General features: G+C 38.1%; 1 protein-coding gene across 2 annotated transcripts in view; it reads right to left on the reverse strand.

Moving 5' to 3' along the window:
• LOC145999531 (uncharacterized) overlaps positions 1-18,877 on the reverse strand; it is a 73,262-nt gene that overhangs the window by 19,034 nt on the left and 35,351 nt on the right. For both annotated transcript variants that reach the window (XM_083136504.1, XM_083136505.1), the window contains exons 8-12: positions 17,188-17,296; positions 12,443-12,648; positions 10,501-10,640; positions 9,304-9,536; positions 3,869-4,042 (exon numbers count right to left, since the gene is read on the reverse strand). In XM_083136504.1, coding sequence (XP_082992630.1) covers positions 3,869-4,042; positions 9,304-9,536; positions 10,501-10,640; positions 12,443-12,648; positions 17,188-17,296 — 862 coding nt within the window. The remainder of the gene's footprint in view (positions 1-3,868; positions 4,043-9,303; positions 9,537-10,500; positions 10,641-12,442; positions 12,649-17,187; positions 17,297-18,877) is intronic.

Below are 18,877 nucleotides of genomic sequence, written 5' to 3' on the forward strand. Positions count from 1 at the left end.
CTTCAGAAAGTGTCTGCTCAGTAAATAAACTCTTCAATTTCGTGTTTAAGAGTCTATTTTGCATTTTGCAGTTCATTTGCCATAACTTCGTGACAAAACAGGGTAGGAAAATGCACCTTTCAGTACCATTACAATTTCGTGTTTTCGTCAAAAACGAAATATGCATGCCCCTATGTATAATACAAGGTACATTGAGTTACACCATCTACGATGAGTGCATGGTGTTTACAATTTAAAAAACTAAAATATTCTTCCATATTTGTACAGTAAATGCTATAAAGCCGTGCTTGAAAAATGTTCTTCGGAGCTAGGTGTCAGCTCTGAAAAAAAGGTGCCAGGAAACCACCTACTAACAACTGTGCATACTATAAGAAGCTGAGCCGACCCCTGTGGCGGAGTGTTTAGCATATTGCGGTACGACGCCAGGGGTCCCAGGTTCGAATTCCGGCCTGGCCATGGATGTTTGTGAGTGTTCATTCATAAGTTTCATCATATCATCACTCATCCCCATCTTTGCAAATTAGCCAAAAGCAAATCAATCAAAAATCAATCAATCTGTACGAAGCTGAGCATCACCATATTCATGACATCGCTAAATCCTATGAGAAAGTGGGAAATGGGGGGGATTGGGAAACAAATAGTAATAAATTGTTACTGATTCTATGGAATGTTCAAAACGTTGATATGAGGGTCACTATTTATATTTTTAGCCTAACAATGAAAAAACAGGAATTTGGCATTGAAAACTGCTTTATTGTTTTTCGAAGTATTCTCCTTTATGGTCAATACACTTTTGCATTCGTTCGAACCAATTGTCAAAGCAGTTTTTCCAATCTTCTTGAGACACCTCCATAATATGGTTTTTGAACGCATCAACGGCGTCTTCCGCCGACGAAAATCGTTGTCCACGCAATTTATTCTTGACATTCGGGAACAAGAAGAAGTCATTGGGTGCCAAATCAGGACTCTACGGCGGATGACCCATCAATTCGATTTTTTGACTGTTCATAAAGTCGGTTATTAGACAAGATGTGTGACAGCTGGCATTGTTTTGATGAAGAATGATCTGACGGCGTTTGTTTGTTTTCCGTATTTGACCGAAGACCTCTGGCAAACAAATTGTTGTGTACCATTCAGAGTTGACCGCTCTACGTTCCTTTAAAGGCACAGTTGCCACATGACCAGTTTTCCAGAAAAAAACATTTGTTTCGATGTGCTTCGAGCGTGAACAACTTTTGTTGGATTGGGTTCATCTTGAAACACCCATACAGTCGACTGCTGTTTACGTTCCGGCTCATATGCATATATCCATGATTCGTCACCTGTTACAATCTTATATACATCTTTTGAAGCACCACAATTGTATTTATTGAGCATTTGTTTGCACCAATTGACGCGAGCGTCTTTTTGAGTTTTTGTCAAATTGTGTGGGATCCAACGAGAACATACCTTTCTCACAGCTAAATGATCATGTAATATTTTATATATGCTGGTGGAACTAATGCCTATGGTTGCCTCAATCTCACAGTATGTCACATGACGATCTTGCAGTATTAGGTTTTGCACAGCATCAATGTTTTCTTGAACAACAACTGATTTTGGACGACCTTCGCGAATCTCGTCGGTGAGCGAATGGCGGCCACGATTAAATTCGTTATACCAGCGTTTCACAGTGGCAAAGGATGGGGCTTCATCGCCAAATGTGGAAGTAAGTTGATCGATGCACTCTTGTCTTGAAAATCCACGTCGAAAATCGTAAAAAATCATAGCACAAAAATGTTCACGAGTTAATTCCATTTTATTGTTGTCGCACAATCTCCAAGGCAACATAAACAACACAAATGAAGCTATTGACAAAACATTTGAAGTACGTTATGGTCAATAATGCCAGACGATTCCGTGCAAATGTCAAATCGCGCCTAACTTCAATCAGTGTTGCCAAGGCTCAAAATATAAATAGTGACCCTCGTAAAATAATCATTTGCTAATTTACGCTGTACTGCAATTTGAACATAGAATTTTAAAATTTTCGTACATGCAATATTACAGCAAGAGATCACAGTACCCAGGCTGAAATTTTGTCGCCATGGCGACCGAGAGTTTTCGAGCCCTGCTATAAGTATGTATTTAAGGCGAGGAGATACAATTACGCACCAATTGTGCATTTATTTCAATATCGTCCAAATGGGCACTGCTACTAAAACAAACCCTGGGTGTATCCAAGAGTATGAATTTCTCCCCATGTTACAAGTGCAAACATTTTGTTATGTTGATTATTAAGCTGGACACGATGTTTGAAAAATATGATGAATAATAATTTTCGGAATCCCATGTATTGCTTATGGGGAATCAACTTCAACATCAAGTTACGGCTAATCAAATGGAAGTTTCGACTTTTCTGTTGGTGAAATGCATCTTCAAACTGCCCTCTTCCCGTTGACATCTCTTTCTATTCCATCGGAAGTTTTATATTCACAAAAGAATGAATCAATTCATACTCCCATATGATCAATCCATTTTTCCTTGCCTCCTGGCTGTTGCCAAACCTGATGGGCATATAAGAACTAAATTTCACCTTAAATGGAGTTAAAACTGACTCTCATGGAGCTAGATTTACGATGGCTGGATAAAGTGCCTTCTAGGGTAATGTTAGTTGTCAAAAGGGTTGGGGCACTGCTATTATCGTTAACTCTAAATTGATGACAATTTATTCCTAGTTTTCAACATCTAGATCCGGTGGCATCGCCCATCTCAATAATCCACTGATGGTGGTATGAAATCGAAAGTAAAGGATTCCCTGACAACAATATTATGTCAATTTCAAGTCTAACATTGCACTATAAAGAAGTAGCTGGGGAGATAAGAGGGAGTGGGGCGGTGCAGCCAATATAACAATATCGCCGTCACGTGCAAAATGTATAATTATGACGAAAGGTGGTCTATATGGGTCGGAACCAGAGATGGCATCATAGTGGGACACTGGGGGTGGGCGTCCCAATTCACAGCCGAACGAGTGCACGAAAGATTGATTGATTGATTTTGTTTATTTTACTACGCGTTTTGTGCCTCTTGGCTAATTTGTGAAGATGGGGATGAGTGATGAAATTGATGAATGGACATTCGTAAACAACCAAGCCCGAGCGGGATTCGAACCCAGGACCCTTGGCGTTGCAGCGCGATGTGCTAACCACTCGGCCACAGGGTCCGGCTACAGTGCACAAAAGAGCCAGATCTGGCTACAAGAGAGCTAAGTTGGCACACTGCCATGGACGGAAGGACATTTGGAAGACTCCCGTGGAAATTGTATCTCATACCCTTAAGCAGAGCCATTCTTTTGTATCTAAAAACATTTCATACAAAATGTTATTCCTCTCAGTTGAATAGTTATTGTCTTTTTAAAATGTGAAGTGATACATTGTTTACATCTCACGTCGCTTTCCAATAATTGATTTCAATAGCATGTGCTCTGATTGGTTGACAGTCAGGCGTGGATCATGTTAATTAGAAACATTCCTTAATAGAAATCCTTTGGTCGAAACTTGAATTCAATGAGAAAAATGACGTTGTCTCTGAAGTCATTTCCTTTTAAGCGTTTAATTCAAGGTCTTGTTCGTGATTTATTTGATAGTGTACAAGGTGCTTAACAGTTCATCAATTGTCCTTGTACTTATATTTAAAAAATGCTACAGACATAGGAAATGAGTGTAAAGTATCTGAATTGATTGATTGATTGATTTGGTGTTTGAAGTCCACTTTATGCACAGTAAGGCTAATTAGGACTGGACCTACAGTTTAAAGTGGGATCTGAACCACTGTGCCCCTCCACTGGGTATCGAACCTGGAACCACAATGTTTGTGACGTACTTACCTCTGCAATATCGGCTGGTGTGACCATCTGCTCTCTCGAAAACTCCTTCGCATCCAGATTCTGCAAGCGAGCTGTTGTCTCGATGCGAGACCTCTCTGCAGCTATGCTCTGCTTGTCCTCCAGCAGCTCCTCCATTAACTGCTTCTGCTCTGCCACTGCTGCTTCTTTGGTCTTCTGCCAAAGGCGAAGAAAAAGAATGAAATCTTCACAAATAACACCTAAATATATTTAGATTTGTTAAATCGCACAACTTAGCTTTTTACATTTCAAGATACATTCACAGGTTGAATCCTTCACAGTCACACTACCATATTTGAATACAAAGGCCACAAAAAGAGAATGTTTCTGGGTGTACCTCACGTGTTTAGTGTTCACACAGGCAGTGGCGTATGCAGGGGGGGGGGTTTAACCCCCTTGGGCTCTTGAAATATTATGGAAAATTCTGTGTAATTTTTTAAAAATGGTCAATTTATCACAGTCAAAGATTTGCGAGAATACTACTAATAATAAATATTTGAATTATTCCCATGCCGCACAGAGAAAAGCACAACATTCCAAACACACACTTTTTTAAAAGTGAATGGCTTGAAAATAAACACGTATTCTTGAAAATAAAATATGAGGGCACCTATGATTTTAAACTGAAAAAAAAAAGTTGTTTTATATCTCGGCTACAACAATGTTCAACGAAAATGTATTTTTCTTTTTGTGAACAATGAGCAGTAACTAAAGAAAGTTCTTGGTTCGTTGTAAGTGGCTAATGCAGACAAAGGCTAGGCCAACAATAATACACAGTCACCAGTCCGCCTTCCCATTGTTTACAGCCGCAAGTTTGAATTCCTGGATTCGAACGACAATAAGCTTAACTATTGTGAAATGTTTTGTTGGTAATTGATTGATTGATTGATTTGGTGTTTTAAGTCCATCTTATGCACAGTAAGGCTAATCGGGACTGGACCTACAGTTTGAAGTGGGATTCAAACCACTATGTGCCTCCATTGGGTATCGAACCTTGATAACAAGGCAACAGACGCTGCAGCATCAGGAAGGCAGTTTTGTTGGTAAGAACAGCGAGACAATCCAGATGTGAATTATCATGCAGGTGCATAGTAGATTTTGAGAGCAGTATTGGCGTTTCTCATTTGAACATAAATCTTTACAGTGCCGTTTTGGATCTGTTAATATGTCATCAATCTAAGCGATCGCAAAGTTCAATTTTGCAATTTTTTGGCAAAAAGTCGCGAAGTGACTCTCCCGAGAATTGTGAAAATTCTACACAATTGAAAAGTGCTTCGTCGCAGTGTGGCGACATTATTATAAACATTCTTTCCGATACTGATTTTGCATCCTCTTGTTGACTCTCAAGTGAATAATGTTGAAGAGGTGCTTCGTGAATCACCTAGAAGTGTTGCTCTTTAAACTTACTTTTGAACCAGGGGCTCTGTGTAGTGGTAATGTTGTCGTCTTGTAATAAAAGGGTCCAGAGTTCGATAACCAGTGGAAGCACATTGCACAGTGGTTCGGATCCCACTTTAAACTGTAGGTCAATCCCGGTTAGCCTATCTATAACTGGACTTAAACAATTCAAACTAAAAACTTTTCATCACAAAAATAGACTCAGTGGAATTGAGCAACATGTATAGGTGAGTGTGAATTCTACGAGAGAAAGTCCGAAAATAAGTTTCCCCCTAGTTTTGTCAGGGAATTGGTACAGCAATGGGGGAAACCAGGCCGTGTTGGAACACAACAGACACCCATACACCAGTGGGTGAAGTACGACCACAATCCAACAGATGGCATGAGCGTAGTGCATGCAAAAGAGTGGAGGTGCCTCTCAGTCGTGGCCCGGCAGATATGGAGCATCTCATGCGTTATCACCAGGAAGGAAATGAGTTTCTCTTTCGGATTGTGACGAGGGATGAAAAGTGGGTCCACCATAGCACACCCGAATCGAAGGCAGCATCAATGGAGTGGAAACATCCGTCATCTCCTGTCCGGAAGAAGTTCAACACAACTCCCTCGGCAGGTAAGGTGCTTCTCAAAGTTTTTTGGGACGCCCATGGTGTTTTGTTGCTGAACTTTTTGGAACAAGGAACCATCAACGCTGCACGTTACTGTCACACCCTGTCCAAATTGAAGCAGGCTATTCGGCCTAGGCAGCCTGGCCTTCTCACATCTGGCGTGCTGTTGTTGGATGACAATGCGAAACTGCACTCAGCGAGGGCTACGCAACGCCACCTTGCAACCCTTGGTTACCCTTACCCATCTGCCGTACAGTCCCAATCTCGCACCGAGTGACTTCCATCTGTTTCCGGCTTTGAAGAAGGCTCTCGGAGGAAGATGCTTTGGAAGCAACGCTGAGGTGACACATTTCGTGCAACACTTCTTCCGTATACAGGACACTCATTTTTTCCAAGAGGGTTTTTTGAAGCTTATCAAGCAGTATGACAAATGTCTGAATGTCCGGGGTTCCTATGTGGAAAAATAAAGTAAGTACGCTATTCCTTTTCTCATTTACGTTTTTTGCTTTCCCTTCGCTTCTCTGTCCACAGTCGCCAGGGGAAACTTATTTTTGGACTCTTCCTCGTACATTGTGCCTCTACATCATCTGGAGTGAGTTCCATACTTTGATTTCTTAAATTTATTGTAATATCTTTGCTTGTTCTTATGGATTTTCTTCACATTTCAAATATCTTACCTATCATATAAATATAACAGTTGACTAGACAATTACTTTGTAAAATAATTGACATGATAGTAGTTTGTTAAAAATTGAATGACTACAAAGTAATTTCGTCCCATTGCTTTTATAAATATATTTATATAGATCTCTGCTACTTAATAGTAGTAATAATAATTAAACTATAATAAATAATAATATAACAAAAATATAATAAAACTAATAAAATAATAATAATATATAAATAAAACATATAATAATTGGTAATGCAAATTGGACAAACAGTTTTAAAATACCACCACTTGATGAAATTTTGTGTACGCTATTGCACATAGGTCATGTTGCAAGAGGTAAAAGTAGGTTCTTTATTTATTTTTCTTTATTTCTAAGAGAATATAATTTGATGTGTAATATCAGAAAAAACTAGGGCATTTGCCAAAACCACTGGGAACCAAAACCCACGCTGACACTCATCAATTCCCAACAGATACAGATGCTTGAAAATTGTACCAATTAAGTTATTGAAAATATTAATTGGCCACTGAGATGGAATAGGAAGTAGTGAAAGCGCTCTCTCTCTCTCTTTTAGAGTCACTTTTAACCCTTTTAACCTATCTTATCTTTCCCACGTTTTAACTTTGATTATTCATGTCTTATCTCCTGATGAAGCCACATGATATGGTGAAAGCTTGAATGAAAAGTAAGTACAGTACATGCCAAACTGGACTTTATCCACCCTAGTGAAATGATGGCATGTGGTGTACTGTCTAGCTGCCTTAGCCGAGACCATGGTGGAAGTTCACATGCACCAACTGGGCAAGTTCATTGGCAAAATAGGGGGTGACTGCACTTTTGTCAGGAAGCGGGTTCCATGAAAATGATCTGCTGTTGAAACAACAATGAAGTTTCAAACGTAGTAACATCGCTGCCAAAAAATACGTAGATGTTTACGAATTATGTAAGGTCACAGAATGAAAAAAATGCCATCCATATACTATATAAGCAAACAGAATATATCAGGAACGTATTCATCACGTCACAGTAGTAGATATACTTGTTTGTAAACCAGTAACATTATTTTGGATCATTTAATTAAATTGATCTCCTTAGTAAATATTATAATTAGCAAATTAGCACAAATGTACACAGCAGTAATCAGGATAGTATTCACTAATAATAGTATTATTCATTCATTCCCCTACTACAACAGTTAACACCGTGAAATAGCAGCAGACGACACGGGCACAGACGTACAGTTAACAGCGCACCTAGTGACGACCGGAGAACTACAAACAAAAGATGCACACCAAGCAACAGTACAGCGAGTTCCAACAAGGATGGTGGCTATGGCCACTGAAATTAATAGAACAAAGAAGAAAAAGCAGTTTCGCAGATAAAGTGAGTACTAGTTTCTCCAATATTATTATTACACATTAATAGAGGCACATATTTTTGGTAAATAAAAAAGCAAAATTTTGGTACAAAAACTGGCACATATTTTTGGTAAATAAAAAAGCAAAATTTTGGTACAAAAACTGAGTCAATTTTGGGTTCAAAAGCGGTAAATAAAATAAAATATCGGTGTTATAGCGGTAAAAAATTGGATGAAAAGTGGTACATAAAATTACATTTTGGTTTTAAAATTGTGAATATAATCCTAAATTTGATTTTAAAACTACACTTATTCCACAGAACTAACATTTCACTTCTAATAGCACATTTATGTAGTTATCAGAGTATTAAGTTTATTTCTGTGTAAAGGAGTCCATGTTTGCTTCTTCAATATTAACAGCAGAATTAATAAATTTTCTGGGAATTGCATAACTTTCAGGATAATTCAGACCTCAGATGGTGTCGCGTCGGTGAATAAACCCTGAATTTCGTGTTTAAGAGTTAATTTCGCTTTTTGCAGTTCATTTCGCATTATTTCGTGACAAAACATGGTCACAAAATGCATCTCACACCATTCAAAAACATGGAAAATTAACACTACAATGTGTTTTTTTCAAATTTCGTTTTTTTGTCAAAAACGAAATATGCATGCCCCTACACATTAAATATAATAAAGAAAATGTATTAACTGAATGGTTTGTGGTATTGTGTATTATATCGAGAATGTGCAACAGGGACCAAAGCATCACAGTTTTCTATGTTCCACTTCGAAACGGTTTGATATGAATTGTAAGAGAGATCACAACACAGCAAGCAGTAATAAACAAAATGCCAGAGGGTGGTGTTCTACCTGTTTCCCCTCTCGCGTTTGGAATTGTACTTTCCAGCTAGTTTCATTTCCCTTGGTCGGACTGTAAGTTATACCTCATCTTAATGTCCAATATTACTACACACTGTTGAAGGGTGCCGTACAAAATGGCATTCGCAAAAGAAGAGATGGGATAATATATGGGAATGCAATTCTTCACCACGACAATGCCTCACCCCACACAGGCAACTTCACAGCAACAACTCTTGCCTGTGTGCACTGGATGGTTGTCACCATAGCTTTGCAGTTTGGACTTAGTCCCCAGTAATTATTATTTCTTTGGGTCTCCTAAAGAGTATCTGAGGGGGAGGAAATTGAAGACAGATGAAATATTGAAAAGTGTCTTGCAGTGGCTACGACAGTGGGCCAGTACTTTCCACACCAAAGGAAGCAGGGAACTTCTGCAATGATGGCAGAAGTGCCTGTATGCACAGGGGAAACAAGTTGCAGTCAACCTTCGAGAATGCATTTTCATAATGAATGAATCCTGAATACCTTGAATAAGTTCTTTTCTCTTTCCAAGTCCTGCAGGATGTGCTTCTTCTCAGCCTCGAACGCTCTCTTCTTGGCCTCGAGGGAAGACTTCTCCTCTCGAATCCTCCACCTCTCCTCTTCCACCTCCTGCTGCTGCTGGTGAACTCTGAGCTCCAGGCGTTCCACCAGGGCCCTCAGCTGCTCCCTCTCCTGCTGCGTGGCTGCCTGCTGCTTCTCCAGGCGCTCCCTCATGGCTGCAATGGTTATAGTTGCTTAGCAACTACTTACAACTTCCACTGTTATATTTTTAAAGCATTCTTTGCTCTTAACATGGACAAATGTGTCAAAATGTCAAACTAATAAAAAATTACCACAAAATGTGCACATTTTACATTAGTGTTAAGTGTAAAATTACTACAGATGGGACAGATTAATTGCTACTCTATCAGTATTGGCTGATATAGACATATCAGTATATCGGTTTATCAATAAAATTACAGATTATTTTATCGATCCGATATATCTATAAATATCTTATAATTGGAGTGTAAAATTCTGCCATTTTGCTATAATTCTTATGATAATCTCCAGGTCATACTTTTTAAAAAAGTAAATGTCTCATATGCAACTTATTTTGTACTGCAGTCACCTGAAAACAAATATTTATTAAGGAGGTCAATGAACTATTCAGGTTCTTCAAGGGCCATTTCTACGTAATTTTATATCGGATCGGTAGAATATTGGTTATCGGTACTTTATTGGTATCGGTCAAAATTTCATATCGGCCCATCCCTAAAAATTACGGTGGCTACTCCAAAGACATAAATGTTGATGAGAGAAATCTTCAGAAGCAGTGGTGAAGTATGTGATGAGGGGAGAAAATGAGCTTTCCTGTCTTAATTTACATATAGTTCTTTCATTTATAGGTTAAGTCTCATGACAAGATAATGCAGTGTAGCTCCAGCCTTGATGAGTTTCGTGCATCAAGTGTTCTATATATCCATGTAACTAAAAGCACCAGAAAAGGAACGAGAGGGAGCACACAAAATGTAATCTCCAAAGTTTTGTTAAAAACCTTTTGCCACTAGGAACCTACGACACATGTAAGGCTATACTAAAGCTTTCTTTCTTTTCTGATCTTTTAGGAAGTGCAATTTTGTTCAAGCTTGTTAGGTGCAGGTGTTAAACTTTTATTTTCTGCAAGAAGTTAGGTCTTACCTTGCAACTCCCTGTCTTTTTCCTTGAGAATACCTTCTCTCGCTTCAAACTGGTTCTGGTGTTGATCGTCCACCTTCATCTGAAGCTCACTCAATTCTTGACTGCTGCGTCCCAGCTTGTCAATCACAAACTGCAAAGATCTGCAAGAGAAAATGACACTTTGGTTTAACACTGTGGGCATTCTTTTTCTTTGTTTCATTACAGTTGTTATTTCACAAAAAGAACTGTCCCAAAGATAAATGATGCTTTCTATTCTCCCTGTTTTGATTCTTTTATGTTCTAAGAAATTGTTGTTTTTCCCATGGATAACAAATGATCTTTGCAACATTGTTAAAGCTCCAACATTCAAAAGTTGTCCTCATAGTGCTGGATCAACACCAAAATTATGGAGGTTCCACCAGGGGCTAAAAAAAAGGGACCACTTGCTCCAAAGGCAAGAATAAATATGGGGACCTAGATTCTTTGGTGTCATTTTCTTTACAAAATTGGTGTTATTTTACTCAAAATTTACGGTTTTATTTTAGTACACTTTTCCACCAAATATACCTAAAATCAGCCTCCATTCTATTTTAATTTGTAGGTCAGATGGCCTACACCTGCTTGTGACAGTTTCATATGTTGGGAACGATTTCTTGAGGAAGATATTTTTACCATTATTTCTCACATGACAAATACCAATGTTATGATCTTTGCTAAAACATCAATTTACATGTGCTTTCTTGTGGTGTTGGAATTTTTTTCTTTTATTAGGGGGAGTGGGAATACAATTTTGGAAAGCATGAAAATTTTACACCCTTAAATATGATACTTTGCAAAAAGCAAAATGTGCTGAAAAAAGGCCACAATTTGCAATTTTATTTCAAACTTGCATTGGTAACTCTATTAAGCCTTATTTCCATTCCATGTTTAACAAAACACTCAAAATTCTGACCAAGGCAGAATTTATTGTAAAATAACACAATATAAATATAACATTTCCACCCTCTATCGGGGTCTTCAGACAAGATTCATAATTGAAACCAAAAAAAGGAAGATGACCCAGTTAGAGGGTGGAAACATTACATTTATATTGTGTTATTTTACAATAAATTCTGCCTTGGTCAAAATTTTCGAGTTTTTTTTTATCAAATTTGCATTATTTTGCAATTTCAAATGCACGAAAAATGTGTTTAGTACATGCCACTATGCACACATGAACACTTTTTGGTAAGAATTTACAATATAGAGAAAGTCTCCAATTTCGTTAACTAATTTTGGCCTCCTAATCACGAATCTGTTGTAAAAAACCAGGGGTCACGTCTGGAAATTGTACATTTTGATGAAAAATTGTTTGTTAGCGCCAAAAACCATCCACGGGTAGCCCCAAAAACCATTGACGTTAGCCCCACAAACCATTGACACGAGGTTAGGTTAGGTTCCATTAGCACTCATTTCACCCCTAAATTCATCGAAAAACTAGGGATCGTACTAGAATTGAACATCATAAATCATTTTCTTGTAAAACAACGACGTGGTTGGACACAATGACAGGAGATTACATTTTTGTTCGTAAAACTACGCATATACACCTATATATATATAAAAAATTCAATCGGCTTTTTTTCAAATTTTCAGACATGACCCCCGGTTTTTTTCAACAGATTCGTGATTAGGAGGTCAAAATTAGTTAGTATACCGAAAATTAACAAAATTGGAGACTTTCTCATTATTGTAAATTCGCTCCCACTTTTTTTTGCAACAATTAACACTTTTTGGTGTTATCACACTTCCAAAGAAAAAGGTCCCTAGTAATAAATATTCAGCTACATGGGAGTCCAGACCACCTCTTTTCAGTGTTTGAACCGTGCTCATGGTTAATCATATTTCTCGCAAGATCTTTGCAATGATATCCCCATACAATTGCATTCTTGAATTACTAAATGCACACATGCACACCAATTACCTGGAGTGAGAAGATGCATCCTGCACAGCCTCCACCTCGTGGACCTTGAGCTGCCTGAGGTGTTCCATAGAAGCCAGATGCTCTCGTTTCATCTGCTCTATGGAGTTCTTGTGGGCATCCTTCAGGTGCTGGATGTCTTCTGCATGCTCTGCGTGCAAGGCATCCACCTTCCTCTGGTGCTTCTCTACCAGTGCAGCCTGCTCCTCCTACGCAAGAAAGATTTCCTTCAGATCATAGTCATATGCATTTGTATATATTTGTATATATTAGAGTGCAGCAGGGGGAGAATTTTGCTGGAATTAAGAGCTGCTTCGCTCGAGCGGTAAATGATTGAAGCCTAAGTCTAGTAGTACACGTATAACCGTAATTTGTCAGTGGTTGTTGGCCTTCAAATATGGATCGTGCAGTGAAAGATGCAGTGAAATTGAAACTTAAGTGAACATAGTCATTATATCCATGTTAACATGTAGTTTGGGACTATATTACCAATGTACAGCGATGTATGAAGATCAATCAGATGCTGAAACTACCAAGTGGATATTTTACGTAACTACATATATATGATTATGTCACATTAAAATGATACTTGAACGTGGGAGACTCAAAACTGGTATGAACGAGTGAAAGTGGTCCCATGCAGGACTCTAGTACATGTACTATGATTTGAAACCAGGTTCAATGTCAATTTGATACACAATCTTTATGCACCAGATGAGTATCGAATAATTAATTAAAGCTCTATTTTGCAACTTGCTACTGCTAATTTCATATACGAGGGTCACTATTTATATTTTGAGCCTAACAATGAAAAAACAGGAATTTGGCATTGAAAACTGCTTTATTGTTTTTCGAAGTATTCTCCTTTATGGTCAATACACTTTTGCATTCGTTCGAACCATTTGTCAAAGCAGTTTTTCCAATCTTCTTGAGACACCTCCATAATATGGTTTTTGAATGCATCAACGGCATCTTCCGCCGACGAAAATTGTTTTCCACGCAATTTATTCTTGACATTCGGGAACAAGAAGAAGTCATTGGGTGCCAAAACAGGACTGTACGGCGGATGACCCATCAATTCGATTTTTTGACTGTTCGTAAAGTCGGTTGTTAGACAAGATGTGTGACAGCTGGCATTGTCTTGATGAAGAATGATCTGACGGTGTTTGTTTGTTTTCCGTATTTGACCGAAGACCTCTGGCAAACAAATTGTTGTGTACCATTCAGAGTTGACCGTTCTATGTTCCTCTAAAGGCACGGTTGCCACATGATCAGTTTTCCCGAAAAAACAGGCGACCATTTGTTTCGATGTGCTTCGAGCGCGAACAACTTTTGTTGGATTGGGTTCATCTTGAAACACCCATACAGTCGACTGCTGTTTACGTTCCGGCTCATATGCATATATCCATGATTCGTCACCTGTTACAATCTTATATACGTCTTTTGAAGCACCACGATTGTATTTATTGAGCATTTGTTTGCAACAATTGACGCGAGCGTCTTTTTGAGTTCTTGTCAAATTGTGTGGGATCCAACGAGAACATACCTTTCTCACAGCTAAATGATCATGTAATATTTTATATATGCTGGTGGAACTAATGCCTATGGTTGCCTCAATCTCACAGTACGTCACATGACGATCTTGCAGTATTAGGTTTTGCACAGCATCAATGTTTTCTTGAACAACAACTGATTTTGGACGACCTTCGCGAATCTCGTCGGTGAGCGAATGGCGGCCACGATTAAATTCGTTATACCAGCGTTTCACAGTGGCAAAGGATGGGGCTTCATCGCCAAATGTGGAAGTAAGTTGATCAATGCACTCTTGTCTTGATAATCCACGTCGAAAATCCTAAAAAATCATCGCACGAAAATGTTCACGAGTTAATTCCATTTTATTGTTGTCGCGCAATCTCCAAGGCAACATAAACAACACAAATGAAGCTATTGACAAAACATTTGAAGTACGTTATGGTCAATAATGCCAGACGATTCCGTGCAAACGTCAAATCGCGCCTAACTTCAATCAGTGTTGCCAAGGCTCAAAATATAAATAGTGACCCTCGTAGTGATGTATAGAGGCACATATTTTTGGTATGGTAATCTGTAAGATAAATTGCATATTTACACATTTACTTTTTTAGAAAGTAGGGCATGGATATCATCCATAAAAATTACAACAAAATGGCAGATTTTTGTACTAAATTATCAGATAATAATCGATATATCAGATCGGTAAAATAATCGGTAATTTTACCGATAAACCGATATCGGCCAATACCGATAGAGTACCGATTAATCGGTCCCATCCCTAATATAATCCAAAATTTGATTAAAAAACTTACTACACAAAATAATAGCACATTTATGTTCTCACCAGAATATTAAGTTCCGGTATAAAGGGATCCATTCTTGCTTCTCAAATATTTACAGAAGAATAAATCAATTGCCCATGAATTGCATAACTGACAGGATAATTCTGACTTCAGAAGTGTCACATAGGTACATAAATTCTAAATTTAGTGTTTAAGAGTCTAGTTCGCAACTTTGCACTTCATTTCACATAATTTCGTGACAAACCAGGGTAGGAAAATGCACCTCACACCTTTCAGAAACATGAAAAATAAACATTGCAATGTGTTATTTCACATTTCGTGCTTTCGTCAAAAATGAAATATGCATGCCTTTACTGATGTATACCCACCTACAGAATGTGCATGCGTTTACTGACAACGTGTGTTGAGTGAAATTTAGTAAAACTGAAAATACTGTGATCGCCATGTTAATTCTTGTAAGAAACTGAGCCGAATTCCAGTATACGAGGGCCGTACCGAAACTAATGCAAAAGTGGTCATAACCTCTTCATTTACTGATGTAGATCGTTCAAATTGCACATGTAGCTGGAGTGACTCTTCCTCTATACAAACCAGCTACTCAACATAGTCTCCATTTAAAGCGATGCATTTGCGCCATCGTTGAACCCAACTCTCAAATCCTCTTTAAAAAAAAGTCTGGTGTGCACTGTCCGACAATCTACTTCTTCACAGCCACTTTCACCTCATCTGCATCATCAAATCGTTGTCCCCGAAGACTGTCCTTCATGGGACCAAACAAGTAGAAGTCTGAGGGTGCCAGATCTGGCTATACAGTGGATGGGGGACCACGTACCAGCCCATTTTGCCAATCACCTGATTTGTTGCCAAAGAGGTGTGTGGTCGCACATTGTCATGGTGAATGTGGATTGCTTTCAGGTTCTTGTGCGGTCTCTTCCTCGTAATGGCTTCTCTAAGCTTATGGAGTGTCTCAATGTACTACTCGCTGTTGATGGTACGACCACATTCCAGGAAATCAAAAAGGATGACGCGCAATCAACTCATCCACTCGCTGACGATTCGTGTCAGTGGCCGAAGTTGATGGTCTCCCACTTTGCGGTTTCTCTTCAATGCTGGTTTCCCCTTCTGTAAACTTCTTCATCCACCTGTGCACATTGCTCTTGTCAATGGTGTCATCTCCGTACACATTCTGTAGCCTTCTGTGGATTACCTGATGATATTTGGGATTCATAATTTTAAATAAAAAAATAATGTGATCAAAAAATGTTATCTGAAATAAAAATAAAACAGACTGCTTCTTTTCACAGTTAAGTTACTATATTACACCAATGTAACATTGACAACATCCATTATATAACAGATTCTTTTTGTTTAAAAAATTGCTAACCATTGTTATAACTGTATCTTTAGTCAAAAACAAAATAAATGTCTGATGAAGGGAGCGTGTGTTCTCCTGAAACGTCGCAACGAAAAACTGTTTTCTTATGCTTGTAATAACTACAGGAAAATAATTTAGTACTTTTTACATAAAATGTTTCTGAAGTTGAAATATGTGATTATTTTGTAACTTAGGCAAAGCACACTAACTGAGCACTGCAACTGTTACATAGGCCTACATTCTGACTTGGGCACCAAGGAAAAATCTTGAAAGGGCGCCGTGAAAGTAAAAAGTTTGGGAACCCCTGGTATATATATTATCATGAATGTGATGTGTCAGATATTGTTGTCTAGAAATATTGCCCAATTGTATCTCATGAAGTGGAGAGATTTATTTCTGAGCATGAAAATATTCTTGCTGAAAACAGTAGTTTCAAAGTCGAAAATCTGAGATATCATGTTGTAATCAAGTGCAATCATGTGCAAGGAGAATTAATTTTTCTTTCATTTATAAAACAGCTAAGTAAGCAATAGTGTGTGGAAGAACTGAGAATTGCAACTTTCACATGCACTACATGTTAAGTCCTATGAGCTGAAAAAAAGAACAAATATTTGTTTACATTGAGGGTTTTTTGCAGTAACCGAGAGAAAACATTTAAAAAAAAGTTAAGCTGTCTTTCTAAAGTGGATATCTATTTGCATATTTTGCACACAACGACGCATGCTCTTACCTGTTGAAAATGAGAAGAATAAAATGCACAGCAAACAACAAAAAATTATGTTTCATGGGTTTGTGAGCAAACATGGAATTCTTGTTTTATCTAGCCCCACCCAAAAGAATGTGCGCTTGCATTCGAAATATGAAAGTATTCAATGCACGAGCCCTGGATTTGCAAAGAACATCTTGGATAAAGTCTCAGTAAAATATTTTAATCCAGGTTTTAAACTTGGAATTTACGAACAATGCGAGCTCAATATTTCAACAGCTTAACCATCGTGACTGAGCTAAGCATATTCTATATTCCAAGAAAGACCTACCTGGAGTCTTGAGATTTTGTTGTGACAATCCTGGGTGATGCCTTCGTTATCCTCTTTCAACCGTTTCTCGCTTCTGTCCATTGCTGCTTCTAGTATAATAATCTGCCTCCTGGTGAAAAGAAAACAGAATAAGAAACATAAGCGAACAAAAGTAAGACTATGCTGTGGTAAAAAAAAAAACTGTTGCCAAAAGCATTTACAAGACCAAATGCTAAATTTAAAGAGAAGAGAAAGAGAAATGTAAGTAGAGCTGAGCCAATACCACTGATACTTTCCCAAGTATGGGTATTTTGCAGGGTCTGCAAAATTGCCATGCAACACTTTTGCAAAGACTAAATATTAGGGCTGAGCCGATACTGATGCCGATGTATCAGTATCGGAAAGTATCGGTTGGAATTCGTTTACCAATACTGGCTGATACTTACCTGGACTTTCACGGACTCTGCAAAAATGCCACGCTACACTTTTGCAAACTCTAATTATTCTGGAAATTATGCAAAATTCGAAGTTTATTTTAATTTTGCACCAGTTTTGTGTGAAAAAACTGAATTTTGTAATAACACAACATGTAATATAACAATCTGAAGTAATTCTTAAATATTTTAAAACAAAAGTGAGATAAATTGATTCATATAATTAGATTGAAAATACTTACAAACCCAAGATTTAAAAAAAACTTTCAAATTATTGCAATTTTCAAGTATCGGTGGGAATCTGTGCGAGTATCAGCATTGATATCCGTTCAAAAAGGTATCGGCTCAGCCCTACTAAATATCCTAGAAATTAAGTAAAAGGTATAATTTCCATCGCAACATTGTACAGAGAAATGGATGTTGTGATTAAATAATTATCTTATGTGGAATTATGAATATATTAAAGCAATATGCTAGTAGATTGATATGGTATGGCTACGATTAGAAACTAACTGTGAGCTACTTCAAAATGTTTCAATTTCCAAGTATCTATACTGGTGGGAATTGTTAAGACTATCAGCATTGGCATCAGTATGAGGTGACAATATTGGTTCAGGTATTTTTTGAAGGGTTCGTGGAAAAAGATTATATATTTTAAAACCCACACAATGAAAGAACCAACTTGAAATTCTATTTTTGCCTTTTGGGTCCAAAGGCAGGGAGGATTACGTGGCTCCCTGAACCAATCAGGTTAGTTCAGTTGCTATGGTAATGGGAAATTCTTGTAGTTTACTGCATTGCAACACTTATGCCTTAAAGCAAGAGTCAGGTCCAAGGTGCAATTAAACCTAATGGTCGCTGTCAGTTAGTAAGTGAATGGGTACCCCATTCTCTGCCTCTTCTTGACCCGCAGGCGAAAGATGCATGTTGACAGCAAAAGGTGTCATTTATGACAACAAAAATCAGGCATGTGGCACTTCTTGCACTTCGAGACTCCCACATATGGAGGTGAAAACTCTGGAGTACGTTCTTTCATCGTGTGGGTTTTACGCAACTTACTTATAGTTCGATGTAAAAGTTCAGAGCAAGATTGATTTTACCACCTTTATGGCAGCATCCTCAGGCTTGAACTCTGAATCAGCTGCAGACAGGCAGTAAAATTCATCACGCACTGAAATTCTACCGGGAACTACAAGTAAGTTGCTTAGAATAAAAGAGATAACACGTTATAAATGGAGGGGAGGGGATGACTTAACAGTACCTAGTGATATCAGTAT

The sequence above is a fragment of the Lepisma saccharinum genome, chromosome 15 (genome assembly GCF_977018435.1).
Source record: "Lepisma saccharinum chromosome 15, izLepSacc3.1, whole genome shotgun sequence".
Lineage (NCBI taxonomy): Eukaryota > Metazoa > Arthropoda > Insecta > Zygentoma > Lepismatidae > Lepisma > Lepisma saccharinum.